Source organism: Tupaia chinensis, unplaced genomic scaffold (genome assembly GCF_000334495.1).
Source record: "Tupaia chinensis unplaced genomic scaffold, TupChi_1.0 Scaffold000088_1, whole genome shotgun sequence".
Lineage (NCBI taxonomy): Eukaryota > Metazoa > Chordata > Mammalia > Scandentia > Tupaiidae > Tupaia > Tupaia belangeri.
The window spans coordinates 7,251,701-7,272,623 of NW_006159550.1; the positions used below are offsets into that span (position 1 = coordinate 7,251,701).

Sequence of the window (20,923 nt, forward strand, 5' to 3'; positions counted from 1 at the left end):
CGGGGGGCTATCCATGCTGTCTCTACGAAGCCCATGCGTCTCACTGCGGGGAGTATGTGGAGGGGACGCCGTGGCTGCAGCACCAGGCGGAGAAGCCCGTGTGTCTCACTGCGGGGAGTATGTGGAGGGGACGCCGTGGCTGCAGCACCGGGCGGAGAAGCCCGCGTGTCTCACTGCGGGGAGTATGCGGAGGGGACGCCGCGGCGGCGGCACGGGGCGCGGTGCTGTACCTCGGCCTCCGAGTCCTTGAGCTTCTGCACCTTCTCCTTGACCTTCATCTCGAACACCTGCTCCATCTCCATCTCCATCTTCTTCATCTTGGCCACGTGCTCCCGTCTCTCCTCCTCCATCTGGGCCAGGGGGCTCCTGTCGGACACGAAGGTGGTCACGGTTCCGCACGTGGACACTGCCGTGCGGAACTCTAAGACGCAGAGGAAACAAGCGGGGTGCTTGTGCTGCCACCATCAAACCCTCTGTGCTCTGCGCTTTTCCAAAGTTTCAAGAGAATTTAATTATTTTTGACAGTTTTAAAAAATGACACAGAACACGTTTAAGTTTTATGTATAAATGGGTATAAATTCCTTAGCGATTTTTAAATGTGTGAATATACTTATAACCCGAACTTCCTGTTAGGAAATTTCTTCCCTATCCAAACTTGAATCTCTAGCAAATAGTTACTATGAAAAAAGATATAAACAACAAGAGCCCTCATTAGCTGGAGGCGTCTTTAAACCTACTACAGAGCAAATCGAAAGATGACACCCAAATGGAAGAAAAACTGGAACATTCCCCAAATGCATTCACAAGACAGAAGACTCTTAGAAGAAAATCACTTAATTTTGTGCTTTAAACAAAATTCTTAATGTGAGTGAGGAGATCCAGCTAAGTTGTATCTGTAGAATATCTTTCGTTTTCTGAGTATTTCAAGTGTCACCGTCTCTTCTATGACGGCCACCAACAGCACAGCTACAGTAACGAGCGGTGGGCGCGGCGCTGGCGGTCCTAGCGGGCATGGCCTGGGGACGCGGGGTCTCTGTGAGCCCTCACAACTCCTTCCATCAGCTCAGCTACAATAGTAGCCCCACGTCTTCGGTTTCAAAGATGCTCAGTGAATTTTAAAAGCAGACACATCAGAGACAATTCGGAGCAAATGATTTTTCTAATAACTATCTGTGAAATGCCAGAACAGAACAAGTAGCGTTAGATTAAAAACGTGCATTGTACGACACTGATGGCCACGGGCTTGTATCCTTGCACAACTGTGCTCCAGACTGGCACAAGGAGAGCCACGGCGTCATCGGAAAAGTCATGACACAGTTTTGTGTAGAAAAACCTAGAAAAAAGTGCAACGACTTTTCCGACGACCCAGGATCTCCAGGCGAGTGTTCTGTTAGGGCCAGAGGGTCGGGCCCCACCACAGCCGGGGCGGAAGGAAGCGTGGGCTCCTGGGCTCCGTGCACAGAGGCCCCAGAAAGCTCTCCAGGACACGGGGTGTAAGATGTGGCTGACTGGCCGCTACTCTGACCTGACCCTGACCACAGCGACCTCCCCTGGTGAGGACATTTCTATCTTTTTTTCCTTAAAGAACTACTTAATTTTATTTTTTCTTCTTCGATTTGACCAGAGAGACGGGGGTAGAATGCGAAAGCAAGCTGCCAGGTCCAGGGAACAAGTAGCGTTAGATTAAAAACGTGCATTGTACGACACTGATGGCCACGGGCTTGTATCCTTGCACAACTGTGCTCCAGACTGGCACAAGGAGAGCCACGGCGTCATCGGAAAAGTCATGACACAGGTTTGTGTAGAAAAACCTAGAAAAAAGTGCAACGACTTTTCCGACGACCCAGGATCTCCAGGCGAGTGTTCTGTTAGGGCCAGAGGGTCGGGCCCCACCACAGCCGGGGCGGAAGGAAGCGTGGGCTCCTGGGCTCCGTGCACAGAGGCCCCAGAAAGCTCTCCAGGACACGGGGTGTAAGATGTGGCTGACTGGCCGCTACTCTGACCTGACCCTGACCACAGCGACCTCCCCTGGTGAGGACATTTCTATCTTTTTTTCCTTAAAGAACTACTTAATTTTATTTTTTCTTCTTCGATTTGACCAGAGAGACGGGGGTAGAATGCGAAAGCAAGCTGCCAGGTCCAGGACTCAAACCGTAGTCAGCCACGTGGGAGTCCTACACCTTAACCACCATGCTGTCTGCCGGCCCCTGGCCTCACTTCTGACCTCACAGCACGCTTCCTCCCTATCCAGGAGGAAGAACAGAGAGCTGGGCAGAAAACAGGATGGGACTTCTAAAAGTCTGTGGAAAACAGGAATTAAGGTATGAGTTTATTTCGGTGCAAAAACTTCTGGAAATACAGGAACGTGTTGAAGACCCCTTGTATTAGTAGGAGGGTGGAGGTGGACAGGAGACTGGCTGTCCGCTTTTCTTAGCCAGCACCTCCCTGTGGTACACTGCAGGGGTCAGGACGGTCTGCCTCTGCGATCTAAAGAACGTTGGTTCACACAGAAGCCTGCAGCACCTTCCAGCCACTGGACAATCATCGGCCTTTCTAAAACTGAAATGAAACCGGAAACAACAGGTGGCTGGCCTACAGCGGTGGCCACAGACAGTGCTGTGAAGACGCTGTGCTTCCCACGCTGGGCCGCGCTCCGGACAGTCCCAGGGCCAGGCAGGGCGCCATGTGCCTGTGAGGGGGCGGCGAGAGCACAGGCACCTGCTCCAGGCAAGAAGTCACACCCTGCCTGGAGGAGGTGTCCTGTACACCTTGGGGCCGACCCGGAGGTGGAGGACAGCGGTGGGCCTGCCTTCAAACAAAACCTGCATGTCCAATGGGACCAGGGGAAGCAGACTTTCCCCTGTAAGTAGCATTATTTCATTAGACGTTGACGGGATTTCTCTTAATATGCTCCTTTGTATTAACACAGGAACCTCTGATCTCGTGGGCAGTGTCTGTGACTGCCCGAAAATGGCATCTAGCAAATTGTATGTGTATGTGCACTCGTGTTTTCAGGGAGGGGCTCTAAAGCTTTTGTTACATTTTCAGAGTATCTATAACCTCACTTCCCTACCCACTCAAGAACATTTTGAGACTCCAGAAAATAACCCTGTAACTATTTTCCAGTGTCTCGAATAATTCACATGCACACTTAGGCTACTTAGATTAGCCAACAACGTACTTGTGAGTTACAAGCAAACCGTTCAAGTGTGTAACTATATTAAATACACTAATTCAGAGAGCTGAGCTGACTCAGGCAGTGCACCGTGCTAACCCACCGCACCATGGAGGGGTCCTGGCCCCACCTGGGACCGTGGGAGCTGCCAGGCCAGAGTGCAGCTCTCTGTACCAGCTGACGGCTGGCCACGGTCGGCCTGCCGTGGGTCTCAGCATGCTGACACTGCGGGTGGCTGTCTTTCTGTCTAGCTCTTTCTTTTTGTCTGTCTCATGGAAGAAATTAAATATGTTCATTTTTAAAAATTCATAGTAATTTGCACATGTAAAGGCCATCAGCTTATCATGAGGAAACACTCTTCAAAATTATTATATAAATAACTCTTGGGAGAAAAAAGGAAACCTCAGTAAAATATGCAATGATGTTTTGAAATCTGCTTCTGAATTCAAATTCAGATATTAAAAATTTGTGCACAATAAAATCGCTTATGTCTTTGGAAAATTAACCCCTTACATGCCTTCAACTGTATCATATCTACACGGACGCCCACACGCCCACACGCACATGCAGGACAGAGCACATGTAAAGTCAGTCACACTGAAAATAACTCAAGGCAAATATGTAACTTTCACAAATAATTAACGAGTATGACCTAAGCCAAAGCTCGTGGTAAAATTCGTTAGAGCTGGTGTACGTCCCAGATCCCGCCGGTCGTCCTGCACCGCAACACCATGCACGTGCTCCTGCTGCACGCGGGTGCGCTCTGGGGAGATGCGCAGCACCCGCCCGCGAGCTGCTGACGGCAAGCTCTGCACAGGGGACTGCTCCTGACCGGTGATGTGACACGCAAGTACAAGGACAGAGCGCTCACACGCACCTAACACAACGCTTTCAAGTCTCTAACCAGTCTTGAAGTTTTAAATTAACTAGTGCCCACCCCCCGGCCATCTTTATTAGAGAGTACTGAGGAAACTAACTCAGGCCAGCCTGGTGGTTAAGAAGTCAGGCCCCGCATGGCAGACCCGGCGAGCTGAGTCCAGGCACTGGAGACCGGAGGAACACACAGGGTACATGCGTGCCCCAAGTCCCGATGGCATAGAGAAACGAGGGAGGAGGGATTGTGGTTGGCTGCACCCCACTGGGGGATGCTCTATTCTCCGTCTCTCTGGGACCCCTAGCAAACTCTAGAACATCTCTATAAAGAAGCAGAAGCTTGGGGCCAGTCAGGGAATTAGGTGGTTAAGGCATGGGACTCCCACGTGACAGACCACGTTCAGGACCTTGCTGCCTGCTCACTTCAGTCTCTCTCTCTCTCTCTCTCTCGTAAGTTTGAGTACTCTGCAGCAAATTAAAAAGTAGTAATAATAATAAATACAATTAAATTAGTAATTCTTCAAAAAAAAAAAAGTTGTTGTTCTATGTTCATTCTCCTTAAAGAAACAGGGAATGTTTACCTTAAAAGTAAAACAGGTTAAGAGATCTTGGGAGTAACTGTTCTCTTTCCTCGGAACACCTCTGCTAAGGAGCTGCCGGACTGGAGACCTTGCAGTGCGTGGCTCGTGGGTCCACACGACGCCGGCCAACGGCCAGAGGGAAGGCACGGCTGCCCGAGGAGGACGTAACCGAATCGTGATTACGCCACTCCCGCAGCGACACTCAAACTGGCACCACAGAGCCGCGGCGACGCCCGCCACCGGCCGGTACTCACTTGGTGAGCTGCCCTTTGCTCTTGTTGTTGTCCACGCCGTTGTAGGTCACGGCCGCCAGCTTCCTGCTCCGGTAGTTCTCGTAGTGCACGTTGTTCGTGACGTCCTTCAGGTCCTGCATGTGCGTCCTGCCAGACCAACAGCGCGTCCCTCGGTTAAACACCCGGATGTAAATGACGTTAGCAAGACAAAACGTGAGACTCGGCACGCGCGAGACTCATCCTCCCGAGACGGCACTCGTGTTGTCCCTAACTGCACGGTGGGCCGAGAGAAGACGTGCCGAGGTGACACCAACGCAAGTGTGGGTTCCAGACGTGATTCCGGAGCCGTTCGTTTCTCAGAGCGGTTACCCGAGAAAGGCCTTTACAAGAGCGCACCTGTACAGGACGCGGCGTGACTACAGCAGGGACGGCCGAGGGGCCGACACTGACGCTGACGCTGCGCACGGGGACACTTCAGACCTCGGGTCGGGCTCTTCTCCTTCCCCGTCCCCCCCTTTGGTTTTGGTCGGCCAGAGGATGTGGGCACATGCTGGACAGAGACAGAGGCAGAAGGGGAAGAGGAGGAAGCACCCCCGCGGGAGATGGTCCTGCCTCCACCCCTCCTCCCTTCTCCTGTGGGGTTTTGGGTACACACGCACAGATGCCGGCGTGTTTCTCGACACCAGGTCGGGACCGAAACGGCACAGCTGGCCCTGCGGGATGGGGCTGCCATAACCGCCATGCTGCCAGCAGGCCCTTCAGCTGCCTTCAGACTGGGGACTTCTCATTTCACAAGTGCACACGACACGGACAGTACATGCAGCTGGGGTGCTCTCACCGTTCCCGAGTGATCCAGATACTGCAGACGGCTGGAGCTGCTTTACGGCTAGCCTTTAATTACCACTCTTCGTACCGCTGACTTACTATTGCTACTTAGTAACACTATTCGTACCGCTGACTTACTATTACTACTTAACACTATTCATACCGCTGACTTACTATTACTACTCAGTAACACTATTCGTACCGCAGACTTACTATTGCTACTCAGTAACACTATTCGTACAGCTGACTTACTATTGCTACTCAGTAACACTATTCGTAGTGCTGACTTACTATTGCTACTCAGTAACACTATTCGTACTGCTGACTTACTATTGCTACTCAGTAACACTATTCGTACCGCTGACTTATTATTACCACTTAGTAACACTATTTGTACCGCTGACTTATTACTACTACTTAACACTATTCGTACCGCTGACTTATTATTGCTACTCAGTAACACTATTCGTACCGCTGACTTATTATTACTACTTAGTAACACTATTCGTACTGCTGACTTATTATTACTACTTAACACCATTCATACCGCTGACTTATTATTACTACTTAACACTATTCATACCGCTGACTTATTATTACTACTTAACACTATTCATACCGCTGACTTATTATTACTACTTAACACTATTCATACCGCTGACTTATTATTACTACTTAACACTATTCATACCGCTGACTTATTATTACTACTTAACACTATTCATACCGCTGACTTATTATTACTACTTAACACTATTCATACCGCTGACTTATTATTACTACTTAACACTATTTGTACCGCTGACTTATTATTACTACTTATTACCACTATTCATACCGCTGACTTATTATTACTACTTAACACTATTCATACCGCTGACTTATTATTACTACTTATTACCACTATTCGTATCGCTGACTTATTATTACTACTTATTATTACCACTATTTATATCGTTGACTTATTGGTCATGGGAAAGTCATGACATATTTTTGCATAGAAAAATACACCATGACTCCCCCCCACGACCTGACATTTTAATTTGTATAGGGCCCATGTGCTCCCAGTGACAGACAGGGACAGAGTAAGACAGAGAGAGAGAAAGAGAACGAGCTGCCAGGTCCAGGGCTCGAACTGCGGTCGGCCACTTGGGAGCCCAGCGCCTCAACACCGCAGCACCCGCCGCCCCAACTCTCAGACACGGAGCAGCAGCAGCCACGACCACCCAGCCCTCTTTCCTCACGGCTGCTCCCACCTTCCCCTTCTTGCTCCCAGCCAGCACACACTGCACTCCAGGCTCTGGCTGCCAGGACCCTCTGCTCTGAGCAGAGGGTGACATTCAGCTTGGATTCCCTGGCGTCTGCGGTGCTTCTGACAGTTTCCCCTCCGTACTCCCAGGTCAGGGTTCCCACCAGGTCTGGCCGACACTGTCCCTTAATCCGTTTAGCTTGAGGCCGAACATTACCCCTAAACCCTGCCGACCTCCACACGGCCACTCAGACAGCTCCTGTCACCAGCACGCCTGTGGCTGGGACCGAACGGCCCGGGCAACGTGCCACCATCTGTCTGGAGAGTTCTACCGGCCTGGAGGCCCTCTGCCCAGTCTCGAGTCGAAGAACTCCAAGCCATGACGATTTCCTTTGGTCGCCACGCACTTTTGGTACCGGCATGCACCTACGTGACACCATGTGACCTTCTCGGCTACGTCACAGGGAGCATGCCGTGACCCCGTGCCCTCACAGCAGACCGAATGTTACACCTGGTGGCAGAATGCTGGGCTGAGACGAACAGATCTGCTGACTTACTAGAATAAGTTCGCTAGCTGCTCTGAGTAGAGAAGGAAACTTCCTATAATCAATCACACGTCACGTGTCATTACCGCATCACCACTGAGAAGCCACAGCAGCCCTGAGGGGCCCTGGCTGTAAGAGCCGACACTGCAAAGCACAGGAGGGTTGCGCAGCGGGCCCGGGGGAAGGCACGACCTTCCACAGGGCACACGTCCACACTCGTTTTCACCTCGTTAGAGACGCTGAGCTTTACCCCGATACAACTGACCACCACAGGGGGTCTGACGGTCGGCCCCAGACGCTCCCCGTTTCCAGGACTTTCCAGCTGCGTCCCCTGGCCCGTCCTGGTTCGATTTCCACGCCACCCTCACCCACACCCTGAAGATGCTGACACCACCATCCTCCCAGCCCGTGGTGCCCTGTTCGTCGTGAGCGGGACGTGGCCCTGTGAACTCGCCTCACTCTCAGAACCAAACACAACTTCTACCTCCGATCGATACAATTTTTTTTTTTTGGAGAGGTTTCTAGTATAGGGTATGTGCGCTTGCCAGAAAGAGACAGAGAGAGAAAGTGAGAAATCACCCCCCAGGGGAGATGGCCATGCCGCAATCACTTCTCTTCCTTTCTGCTCTCGGGATCTTAGGCACACACGCACAAGCGCCTGGCCTAAGTTTAAGCCACACCGGGTCCGGGACTCGAACTGCGGTCAACTACGTGGGAGTCCAGCGACAGCCATCACGCTAACTGCTGGTCCCTGATGGATACAATTTTGATCATTTGGGAAATACTGATTCAGATACTCCCTCCCTTCAACTGTTGCATGGCCACGAGGTGCCTCTGTCATAAAGACACAAGCTAAGCTAAGTCCGCAGCTTTTTTACAGAATTATTTCTTATTATTATGTTAATTTAACCAGTGAGAAAGCAAGCCGCCAGGTCTGGGACTCGAATCGCAGTCCATCGTATGGGAGTCCAGCACTCTAACCGCTATGCTACCTGCTGGTCCCGACAGCCACCTCGGGAGGATGCGGCGCCCCGCTTGTCACTGCCTCCCACAGCCAGGAGCACCTGCTGCTTGGCTGTACCGAGCCTCCCGGCCGCGCCCTTGTGTTCCCAGAGCGGCTGTGTCAGTAACTCGCGTGCCGGGCCCACCTGTGTTCTTCGCAGGTGAGAACTTACCGACTGCACACTTTTTAAAGATGTAAGAAAACGTTACAGAACACTACAATGTCAAGCCCGGGGCAACTACCACAGAAGACGTAAGAACCAGGGGAGCAGTGGCAAGTAACCCTCACTGCCCATGTCCTGCACATACGCTGTCACGCAAGACGGCACTGCTCAGCCTTTCCAAGTCATGCCTGAAGCACAGAAGAACAAACAGAAGTTCTTAACAGACCCAGAGGGCCGCCATCCCATGCACTGCACCGACTCTTCTCCCGCGGTGCAAGGCTGCAAGGCCAGCCGGCGAGCCCGCCGTGTCACGCACAGGGACGACGTGCCCGTTTCCCGGACTTCGAAATCCACTCTCGGCCCTGGCCTGCAGGATGTGCAATGGATCCCTCCCTGCTGACTGCGGTTCAAGTCCCAAACTCGGCGGCTTGAAAATCACGCTGGGCGTGTGTGCATGTGCCCAGAACAGCAGAGAATGGACTGTGGGTGCCATCCCTGGGTGATCTCTCACTCTCCCTCTGCCTGCTTCTCTCCACTGAGTGCATGCACCCTCCGGCAACAAACCTTAACAATTCAGTCTCATCTCTAGTGCATTTGTCTATATATATTTGTTCACACACACCGTGTGTGTGTGTGTGTGTGTGTGTGTGTGTGTGTGTTACATGTTATACACAGTACGTCTAGGTTTAGTCCGTCACGAGAGTGCACACATGTGCGAGAGAGCGAGAAAAGCCCCCTCACCGGGGTCTTGTCAGGGTATCAGGCATGTGCGAGGCACCCGGTGTACATTCGGGCCACCCAGAGACTCGAACCGATGGCCAGCCATGGGAGGCCTTCAGCACTGCCCCGGCTGCAGCGCTGCCTGTCTACAGGGGTCCTGGCCGTCTACCCGGGTGGCGTGGACCCTGCTCTCCCAGGCTCCCCTTCTCTCGGCTCGCGGGCAAGGCCAGCTCATGGACTCTCTCGCCCACGGTGTGCCCCGTCCCAGCCCCGGCACCTGTACCATGCAAGCCCAGCTCCGCTGACGCCCTCCCTCTAGCTCCCAGCTTCTGCAGTGAGCCGAGCATGGGCGTCTACCGCTGCCTCTCTGACTGGGCGCGGGACTGCAGTACGAGGGGTGAGGGCGGGCGCCATCTCCCTATGCCTCGCCTGTGGTGAGGGTGCAGCTGGCCTGGCGTGTCTGCTGGTGAGCACTGCACTCTGCAGGCCTGGCCAGGCGGTGCCATGAGCCCGGACTCAGTGGCGAGGCAGGAGGACTGCCAGCGCAGGGCGGCCTAGGCACCACGGGGGGCCCTGTGGCAGAGGCCCCCGGAGGTGCCGGCACAGGGCCAGGCGGGAGGGCTGCAGCACGGCAGGGACCGTCTTGCACAGACAGGCACTGCTGACCGGAGCCAAATGCGGCCTGCCCGCCTCCAGCTAAGTCCCTTAGTGAGGAAGGGCACACGCTGCTCTTACCGTCGCTCGTACTCACCTAATCAACATGTTTCTTAGAATGGTAAAGTCACAATGCTCGCCGTTTTCCACTGTAAGAAGAAGAAAAGAGGCCACTAAATTCCGTTTTTCCAAAGGAAATTTCACGGGAGTGTGGGGCTAAAAACAACGAGATAACATGCACAAGGGCTGGGCCCCTCCTCGCAGTCTGGCGTTGGCACTGCTCAGTGAGGCCACGGCTGTGGGCGTGTGCTGTCACCGTGCTGTCGGGCGAAGGACGGGACGCCTGCAGATGAGCTCGCTGAAACAAATGCCGGGGACTCGGGAGGGGAACTCATGCCCGCCTACAAACCGGGAGAGGGTGCCTCTTACTGCAGAGTAAACTGCACTTCATAAAGCCAGCGGCCTGAGCGAGGCGAGGAGCACTTCAGAAAAGCCTCCTACCGTCGCCAAAATGAAAAGGTACACCGAGAACTTTAAGGTTCTTCTGTTTAGAAAGCAACAAGAAGAACTTCAGGATCCTCTGACCTAGCGTCGTTACTAACAGGGACCTGCACGGGAGCAGGCAGGGTAGGGGCGTGAGGAAGGTAACGTGCTGCTCCAACCACCGTGTTGGAGGATGCGTGGGCCCCAGCCTCAGCCTGCAGCCGAAGGCCGCCTGGGCATGAAGAACAGGTGGGGCAGGACATGAGTCGCTGGTACAGACGGGGCTGGGACAACGCCCTACAAATGACAGAACTGCTCAAAACGTCCTGACTCCATCTTAGCTCCAACTCTCATCATCGAGACCGAACCAATATCAAAACAAATGCGAGGAAACACTTTTATTGACAAGAGGACTTCTCGGTTTGATGTTATAACTAACATTTTATAGGTATTTAAAAATTCCTCTTAATAATGAAATGTTTTAACTCTAAAGACGTCAAGTCCCAAATGGTTGCTTGTGCCCTAAGGAGACCGAAAATGCTTCGACTAGACTCGTACGTACTCAGTCATCCCTGAGGGTCCCTGAACACCGCGCTCAGATGACGGTGAAGGGTCTGTAACGCGCCAACCTCAGAAGGTCCGTCAGAGCTCCAGGAGTGACCTTGGGGCCCTGAGTAAAGGGTCCCCAGTTATAATTATGTGATGGGGCAGGGCTGAGGCGGTGGTAACTGACTTCTGATGCATTAGAACGTCAGGGCTGAATACATCCTTGCTGGGCCTCCCATGGCGTGAGGTCTCACAGTCAGCCGTGCACTTTACGAGGAAACCGAGACTGCAGAGCTGGGAGGCCAGAGGTTCCCTCGGGAATACAGACTGCATCAGGGCAGCATGGAGGCCAGAGGTTCCCTCGGGAATATAGACTGCATCAGGGCAGCATGGAGGCCAGAGGTTCCCTCGGGAATACAGGCGGCATCAGGGCAGCATGGAGGCCAGAGGTTCCCTCGGGAATACAGGCGGCATCAGGCAGCATGCACGGCACACTGCTCAACGCGAGCGCGAACACTGACCCCGTCTGCGAGCCCTTAGAACAAGTCACTCGCTGAACAGAACTTACCTTCCGCAACACCCCAGGGGTACTGCCTTCCTCGGACCCTTTTGCCATTCACTTCAATGATAGTATTACTACCTACCACGGCAAGAGGTAAACGGTCCTGCAAAACAGAGCGTTCTGGTCAAGGCACCTCTGCGGTCCTCACACACGCAAGAACAACGCTGTATCACTCAGCACACCAGCAAAAAAAAGGACTTTGATCCTTCCTGCATCACGTCCAGAGGTCACTCAGCAGATACTTAGAAATCTACCACTGCGCGTAACAGCGCCAGGGTTAACGGAGAATGAAACCCTGTCTTCTCTCAGAGTGAGACCGCTGAGGTGTGTGCTACACTGGCCAATTACCTGGTAAAATCGCTCAAAAAAAAAAAAAATCTCTCCAAAAGGTGTCCCATATTGGGGGTGGGGGAAGGGTATAAAAGGTATTTGCATTTGGAGAAGAAAAAACGAGGCTGGTAACTAACCGCCTACCTGGTCACCCAACCAACCCTCACGTTTCTGGAAGCAGGAATATTCTATTTGTTAAGTTCTAACTTTGGAGGTCCAGACAGATGATTAGATCTGTACTGACCCATATTCAGTCCAAGTAATACGCTTTCGAAGTTCATGTAAGTAGCTATTTTATAAACCCCAGAAATTCATTAGTCAAAGACAGCATGTATCCCATTACTTCGAGATGACTGCATTACTTGCTTGCACGATGCTGTAACGCTATTTTTTGGGTCCAGAACACTTAGTTAAGTACAATAAATTAAAAACCAGAAAATTACGCTGGTGTGGATCTTGGTTGGCTTCTATAAATGGACAAAAAATAATTTCTGACTGGCTCTTAAGGATGAAAACATAACAGAATGAACCCTGTCCCTTTCTCATCCTTTTTGTTCTGTTGCTTTGCCACAGGGCACACGCTGAAGGGAAGGGAGAGGGAGAAGCTAGCCCCAGGGAGGAAGGCCTCACCACAACCCCGCGCCCAGCAGCCCCTCCTGGCCCCCACAGCACTGCCATGTTCCAGTGACGATGCGCCACAGGAGAGCCGTCGCTGCAAGGGCTCTGCAGCTTCTACAACTGGGGAGACACTTTCATGTGCTGGTTCGGACTCTCACGGCACAGGTGGCCGTGGGGACCAGTCGCCTTGACCACAACCCAGTGCTGGGCCCTCACCGTTTGTGTTCAAGGGGGAAATCACACAGCATGAAACCAGTTTGCTGAAGACTGAGACAGAAACTGTTCCTCACTCTCACACTGCATATAATGTTCTAGTGCATCTAACGGTGAGTCCACAGGGTCAGCTACAAAGCGGAACGCAACCGAAGCAACCCCAGCCACCCTTAAGCCGAGGACGTAAAACACGGCCTGTCTGGCCTTTCCCGGGCACGGCCTGTTCTCAGGGCCCCTGACGCTTCAGTGCCCGCACCGCGAGAACCTACCTTTATCTTTTTAACAAGCTTATTTTCCTCTTCATCGTCCGTTTCTGGAAATTCATATATTTTGATTTTATGTTCTTGGATCTCTTTCATTATCTAAAATGAGAGGAAAGGTAAACAGAAGAGCCCACGTCCGTCCGTGAACCTGACTTCTGGACTCTGCTGAGAGCCCTCCATTCCAGGTCCTCGACTAGTTCACAACGATGCAAAACGGTACCTTAAAAAAATCCATATACGCAGAGGCTTAAAAAAGCCCTAACGTTTATAAACACCCAAATGCAATCCCTTTGGAAGTGCCAAAGCCACGTCCCACGTGAGAGCCCCTAAGTGCTGGGGCACCCCAGAGGGCAGCCTCTCGGCTTGTCGGCCACTTCCCGACAGTGACCAGGTCCTCTCCAGGTGTAACTCAGGAGCGCTCTTATTTAGCTCACTCAGCAGGCTTAACCTCGCCTACGACGTTCAGAACTGGTCAGGGCACATAAACCGGGTATGGCCGGTCCCAGCTACAAGCTGATCAGAAAATGCCCCGCATGCACAAACCACGGGATGGGCACAGCAGAGACAGCCCAGAAATGACGCCCGAGAGTTAATAAGGAAATGCAGAAGACCCAAGAAGACTCTCAATAACATCAGAAATAACAACTTCAAATGAAACTATCTTGTCGGAATTCTAAACGGAATACAGCCCTCCAAATAATTTTCCGCTAGCTACCCTCTGCAAAGGCACCGCAGCCAACGGCCATCGGTCAGGCCCGAGTGCCCTGCCTGCACCGACGCTGCGGCGCTCCCCACGGCGGGGTCCCCAGCAGCAGCGCCGTGTTCCAGTGACAATGCTAGACGGGACAGCCGTCACTGGGAAACAGGCCCCAGCTTCTACAACAGGGGTAGATACTGAACACACGTGGTGAGGCGACAGGACACGGCTAGATGCGGAGGGAGCGAGTGGCTGGCTCTGAGAGTCGAGGTCCGGGCCCGTGGGCTCGGAAAGGCCCGAGCTTGTCTTCACAGCACAGGCCAGAGCCCCACCTTCCCTCCCCAGCCGCCCTGGTCCACCTGGCAGGTGGGGCCCCACGGCTGACTCTGGGCGTCTTCCAGCTGTCGGGCAGGCACCCCTGGTTAGGAGCCACCATTCTAAGCATACAAAAACCTGCGCGGCCACTAGAACGCACTCAGTGTGGAAGTGGAGACCCTGACTTATTCACCTGTCTTTCTCTAAGCTCTCGGCATCTAAATCGAGGTACATGCAACTCGAGACAGAAGGGGACAGGTGTATTCTGTGATTGGTACCTGAAACTTAGTGCATCACAAAATAAAGATGGGACTTAATAAATGTAAAATAATGGGACCAGCAGTTAGTGTAATGGCTATGTCGCTGGACTCCCATGTAGCCAACCATGGTTCAAGTCCCAGACCTGTTGGCTTAAACTCACTCTGGGTGCGTGTGCATGCGTGCCCGAGATCCCAAGAAGAGAATGGAGGAGAAGGAATTGTGGCATGGCCATCCCCCACCTGGTGGGTGATTTTTTGCTTTCTGTCTCGGTCTTTCTGGCGAGCGCATGCGCCCTATAGCAAAAACCTCTCCAAAAAAAAAAGTAAAATAAATGAGAAACACATACTCCTGGTAGAAATACATTTACAGTAAAAACCATGTACTTAAAACATTCTCAAAATTTATACGAATTTAACCCAATTGCACAGTTAATTCCAATGGGTTTTTTCTTCTGTCACAGGTTTCAGGTACTCTAAAATTCATATTGAAAAAGGTGAAGAAAAGACAAACATTCTGTTACAAAGGCACTATAAGGGAGAGTAAGAGTAAAGATCTTTATATATTTTTAATTATATAAAGCTGCTGTGGTCCTCCACTGGCACATGACAGAGAACAGACTGCCAGGCAGGAGAGGCTCCAGAACTGACCCGACACGCTATAAGGCACACTACACAACAAGCCACACACAGCAGGATAAAGAAAACATCGCTATTTAACTTAATATTATTGAGATAACTGGGCATGGGTTTAGAAAAAAACAGCTTAAACTATGTATATCTCATAAATAGCAGTAAGAACAAAATAAGCTATAGGAGTTTAAGAGAAAAAAAATGGGAGAGAATTAAAAATACTCAGAATAAAAAGAATCCATAAAATATATACAGACGATACCAAGCTCCACTGCTTAAAAACACAGGACTTAAAAAAGATGCTCATGAAAAAAATTTCAAAACCTAAACCTCTGCTTTAAAAAAAAGTTCAGCTTAGGGACCAGCAGATGGCGAAATGGCTATGTCGCTGGACTCCCACGTAGTCGACGGCAGTTTGAGTCCCAGACCCGATGCCATAAACTCACGCCGGGCACATGTGCGTGCGTGCCCAAGATCCTGCGAGGAGAATGGAGGAGAAGGGACTGTGGCGTGGCCATCCTCCCTGGGGAGTGATTTTTTGCTTTCTGTCTCTCTGTGCCTCTCTTTCTGGTGAGTGCACGCACCATATAGCAAAAACCTCTTCAAAAAAAAAAGTTCAGCTTGGGGCCAGCAGGTGGTGTAATAATGGTTAAGGTACTGGATTCCCAAATGGCTGACCACAGTTTAAGTCCTAGATCTGGTGGCTTGAAACTCACGCTGTGCGTGTGTGTATATGGGTGTGCGCTTGTGTGTGTGCGTGTGTGCCTATGTGTGCGCGCTTGTGTGTGTGTGTGTGTGTGTGCCAAATCCTGAGAGAATAGAGAAGGAACTGTGGTGGAGTCACTTCTAGGGGTGACTTCTCACTTTCCCTCTCTCCGGCAAGCATGTGCATCCTACAGCAAAAATCTCTCTTTAAAAAAATAAACAAGGTTCAGTTTTTCTGGGAAATAGAATTAAAATAAATGCTTAGATACCACTTCATTACAAAAAGTTTTGTTTTTTTCTGTTAGTTTGTTTATAATTCATGATGGACCATATGTGCATGAGACAGACGGAGAGAGGGGCGCCACCTCAGGCCTCCTCCAGCTCTCCAGCCCTCCAGGACCTGGTGCCTCTGTGCTTGGTCCCTCGTTTCAGGTCTGCTGGGTCTGGGACTCCAACCATGCTGGGAATGTGTGGGCCTGTGCTGGGCATGTGGCTTCCGTTCTACAGAAGCTAGGCTTCCAAGAAAGTTTTAAAAATAAAAACAGAAAGTAATGCTTGCAGTTATACTGAGACAGCCACTCCCACTGTGGACAGCCACTCCCACTGCCACAGCCACTCCCACAGTCCAGACCTTCCCACTGTCCACCGCCACTCCCACTGTCCACAGCCATCCCCACAGTCCACAGCCACTCCCACTGCCCACAGCCACTCCCACTGTCCAGACATTCCCACTGTCCACAGCCACTCCCACTGTCCACAGCCACTCCCACTGCCCACAGCCACTCCCACTGTCCACCGCCACTCCCACTGTCCACAGCCTGTTTTCTTACGGAAACATCAAGATAGACAACACAGGGGTGGTAATGGGGGGAAACCACGAAAATAATTCATATCATTTGAGAGAGTAATTTCTTCCGGGGAATTCATGCTGAGAAAATAATTCTAAAGAGGGAAGAAAGGTAGGAGGTAGGGGTTATTAAAAACATTTAAAACAGTCTTTAAAACCTGACAGAGGGTAGGGTACTACAATAGTGGATAAAAGCTTCGAGGAGTAACTAAGATTAGGAAGGAACTTCAAAAATGTCACAGCAAAATGGAATTAAAGCATGAGTTTATTTTGGTGCAAAAGTACTTTGAAGCCTATACGCCGTTTCTCATGAGATGCATTTCCATCAACTTTATGAAGCTCTCAAGTATCTTCAAAAGTTGTTTTCAATACAGTATACATGGAAACACAGAGCAGCAGCAAGAGAAACGGATTCCGACACGTACGTTTAAGAGCAGAGACTGCACAGCGGGTGGACGTCGTGAGAAGCCCGAGTTAACTCGTTTTGCTCACCTGCTTTTTAAACTGCTGGCACTCCTCTGGCGTGAGTGTGTCTGCTTTGGCAATAAGTGGGATGATATTCACTTTTTCGTGTAAACGCTTCATAAATTCAATATCCAATGGTTTGAGTCTGAAACACACAGCATTTGACATGGCTGAACTGGGAGAAGACTCCCTCCCCAGAGCACTGTGCTGGAAGGCACTGCGCCCTCCCCGCACAGGGACACGGCAGGCCGCGCCTCCCCGCGCAGGGACACAGCAGGCACTGCGCACGCCCCGCGCAGGGACACGGCAGATGCAGTGGGCCAGACACCGGCAAGCGCCGAGTGGCTAAAAGGTGTTGACACCTGCCCTTGAACACCCTGGTCACACGGTTTGGGTCCTAAAGAAGAGTTGGAGAACCCAGAAAGCTCCTAAAAGGATTTCCTAGAATCATCTCCATACTTGCTACTTGAAATTTACAACGTCTTTAAAAAAAGAAAAACGGTATCCTCCCTCAATGCCTCAGTCAGCTGTCGCTACCAGCTCTCTCTCACGCCAGGTGCTTACCAGACTCTTCAACACCCCTCGGCCCACTGGGACCCGGCTGGCCTGGCTGCACGGGCACCTGAGGCCGCAGCCTCACTGTGCTCCCTCACTTCAGGCCCATCCCAGGTGCTCTCTGTGCCAGAATATTCAGAAGCACACCCCGGGGACCCCGCCTGGTGGGGCCACGGGCACCACAATGAGCTGCAATGGCTTGTGCGGGCCGCCGACCCTGACCTCCCTCTCAGCCAGGTCTCGCCCAGACTCAGGCTGGTCCTGGCCGGCGGGTGTGCGACCTCGGACACAAATCGGGAGCAGCTCCCTCCTGTCTACGCTTCCTGTCTCAGACGGTGGTCTTACAACGTAGCCAGTGCTCACACCCAAAACCAAGATGGCTCCTTCCCGAGTCCCACTTCTAGACATTCGCCAAGACGTGCCGGACAGGGAAGGTGGGGTGTGCCTTCATCTCCAGGGAAGTCACCCTCGCTGCAACCAGGAAGGCCTTTCTCAGTCTAAATCCTACCGAGTCACCCCAGAGAAAACTCACCGAGGGCCAGGCCCTCCCTAGTGTGGCTACGAGGGCTGAGGACAGGGCCTACCCAGTAGCCTCACTCCCCGGCACTCTGGCCCTCTCTGTCCTGGAAGACCACACTCGGCCCTCCAAGCACAGGCGACCGCCTCGGCCTGGATGCCCTGCCTTCCCACCCCTCCTGCTTGCCGTCCTAACTCAGATCCGGCTTTCAGGGCCTGGCTCAGCATCCAGCGTCCCCTGGGAGCCCTCTCTGGTGTGGACCGGACAGCTTTCTCAGGGGTGACAGTGTTAACTGTGCTACAGGACACGCCTGCCCACCTCCCCGCCTAGAGCCCCCAGGGCCAGGCGCCCCTCACTCAGCCATGCCCTCAGCACCTGGCCTGCCAAGGTGCTCGGCCGCTCGGTGTCAAGTGGAGAAGGCAGCCGTGTGATCCTCCCTCCGGCCTCTGGTAATGCTGAAGGAGGGGACTGAGAAGTAACCTTCCAGCAGAAGTGAAGGTTCTGCACAAGAATACGTGTGCATGCCCCAAAGCCCAGCAGGATGGAGAAGTGTGCAACAGGGTCGCGGCGCGGCCAGGCCCGTTGAGGAGTCCTGTCCCCTTCTCTGGTCTCTCTCTGGCAAGTACCCTCTGCCGATGAGCAACTTGGGGGCATCTCACAGGAAACACTGAAGTCAAGATCCAAGCTGCCGAGACTTTACAACACCTGCTCTGCAAGGAGAAAGGCACTGCGAAGTGGCTGGACCCGCAGCCCCGCGGGGGCCCGGGCCCGCCTCTCGAGTCTCCTGTACGTGTGAGGGCCACCACGATGCCCACAGTCTTAGCTGGCTGGGTGTGGGACGGGCTCCGCACACAGACCCCCCGGGTTGCCTGCACCATGTCTTTCTCTGTCTCTCACATGAGAGAGATGGGTAAGTACAACTTCTAAAACATCAAACAAAAAATATGTGAGAAGGAACTGGAGAAGTCGGCTTCTTAAATAAAAAACAAAAGAGCCAAAAAACATTTAAATCACATAAAAATTAAACTTTGGGGAAAAATGCAAAACCTTAGAAAAGCTCCAATAAAACCCTTCTGCCCTTCTAAATCAGCAGGCGGATTCCCGACGTTTGCACGTGAGCAGCAGAAAACGGCCCGCAGAGAGCATGCTCTGGTGGACGTCTTCCTCTGCGCGTTTGGTTTTATGATGGCTCACCCACAAATCGGCCTGTCTGCTTTGACGCTTGAGGGCGCGTGTGTGAGAAGGAGAAGGCAAGGCGGCACGCACACGCGTGAGCCTCACAGCAGGGCCTGGTCATGCCACATGAGCAGAGACTGTTCAAAAACACATTTTTACACACAGCAAGTACCAATGTTGAGCCCCACCCGTGACAAAGAAGAAACGGCCAAGCCACTACACATGGCTGGGCGGGCGTGCTCGGGCCCCAGCGGTGCCTCGAGTGGCTGAGGCCAGGACTCGCACCTGGCGTGCCTGTGGGGTCCGGCTCCCCTGGCAGGTCGTGGACCCCCATGCTACAGGGCCTGCCCAGCCAGCTTAGACTGTAGCTCTCACACTCAAGGACAGAATGTTCTAGAGAATTTCCAGAAAATAAACCCACATTAGAGAAAAAGATTAGCCCCGAAGCATACGGCAAAAGAAAGAACTGCAGGACGGACAACAGATACGTGTCTGTGTGTCTGTGTGTCTGTGTGTCTGTGTGTCTCTCTAAGGGGAAACCTTTCTGTGTAACACGCACTGAAGAGCAGATTAGGGAATCTAGGAAGTACCGAGACAGACAGAAAGGCCTACTTCATTTCACAGATTTCAATGGGATTTCAGTCTGAAGTGAACGGGGGCTTTGGAATTCCTTCTTCCTCTCTTTGGAGTTTGCTATAGGGCATGTGCGCTCACCAGAGAGAGTGAGCAGGAGACAGAGTGAGAGGTCACCCTGGGATGATCACGCCACAATTGCATCTCCTCTGTTCTCCTCGGGAGTTTGGGCCTGCACTGGTCCGGGACTTGAACCATGCAGTTGGCCATGTGGGCTCCAGCTGCCTTAACCTCTGTGCCACCTGCTGCTCCTGCATTTGGAACTCTCTGCATAAAATTCAGGGTCACATTCTTTCACGTAATCCATAGTACCACACAACAACAGGCAAAACTGTCCTCTATTTCTAAAAATAGTTAGGCTGAGAAACTGTTCAAAGACACGTTTTTACACAGAAAGTAAAAACGCTGAACCCCACCCCCGTGACAAAGAAGAAACGGCCAAAGCCACTACACGCCACTGAATCACATCAACTTTTCGCCCTAAAAGAAGTTGATTTCCCATGCAATTTTAAGAAATAAAGTTTGCCCCAGGGGGATGGAAGGAATGTGATTTCGTGAGAATTACTGAGGCTTGGAGAGAGTCCAGGAGGCCTACAATAATACAACTGCTTAGAGACTGACAAATTCCTGTTGACATAACTGCAGATTAAGCATTCACTCGCTTGTGGCTTCCAGGAGGAAAGCCCAAACTAAATCAGAACGGTAAAGAATACACAAATCTAAAAGGAAGCTGCACACGTTCTCCTGAGCAGTGGCCGGGTGTGCTGCACGTCTGTGACACCCACTGTGTGTCACTAGAGTAACCGAGGCAGTGCCAGCACAGGACGGGCACAGGCTGCTACGACCGAGCCCGTGGAGGGAGACCCTGAAGGGAGGGCGGCACAGAACACGGTCACCGGAGCCTTCCTGCGTGTCCTCCAGGGTTCAGCTGACGTGCTCCCTCAGACCATGGGGGTTTCTCAGACGGGTAACCCTAGCTGCAAAGGCGGCTGGCTTCTCCTGGTGTGGCAGACCCGTTACAGCACAGCGGGCAGCGATGGCAGCTTGGCTAGGCCCGGAGGCCCCCCCCCCCAAAGGGGGGGCCCCC

The 20,923-nt window shown here is 52.2% G+C and overlaps 1 protein-coding gene across 1 annotated transcript in view; it reads right to left on the bottom strand.

The window, feature by feature from the left end:
- Positions 1–20,923, bottom strand: part of SEPTIN7 (septin 7) — a gene marked incomplete at its 5' end in the record, with an annotated part of 58,726 nt that overhangs the window by 7,445 nt on the left and 30,358 nt on the right. Inside the window, 6 exon segments of the mRNA XM_014585763.1 lie at positions 231–366; positions 4,884–5,009; positions 10,119–10,170; positions 11,619–11,715; positions 13,043–13,135; positions 16,983–17,100. Of these exon segments, the coding sequence (XP_014441249.1) occupies positions 231–366; positions 4,884–5,009; positions 10,119–10,170; positions 11,619–11,715; positions 13,043–13,135; positions 16,983–17,100 (622 nt within the window).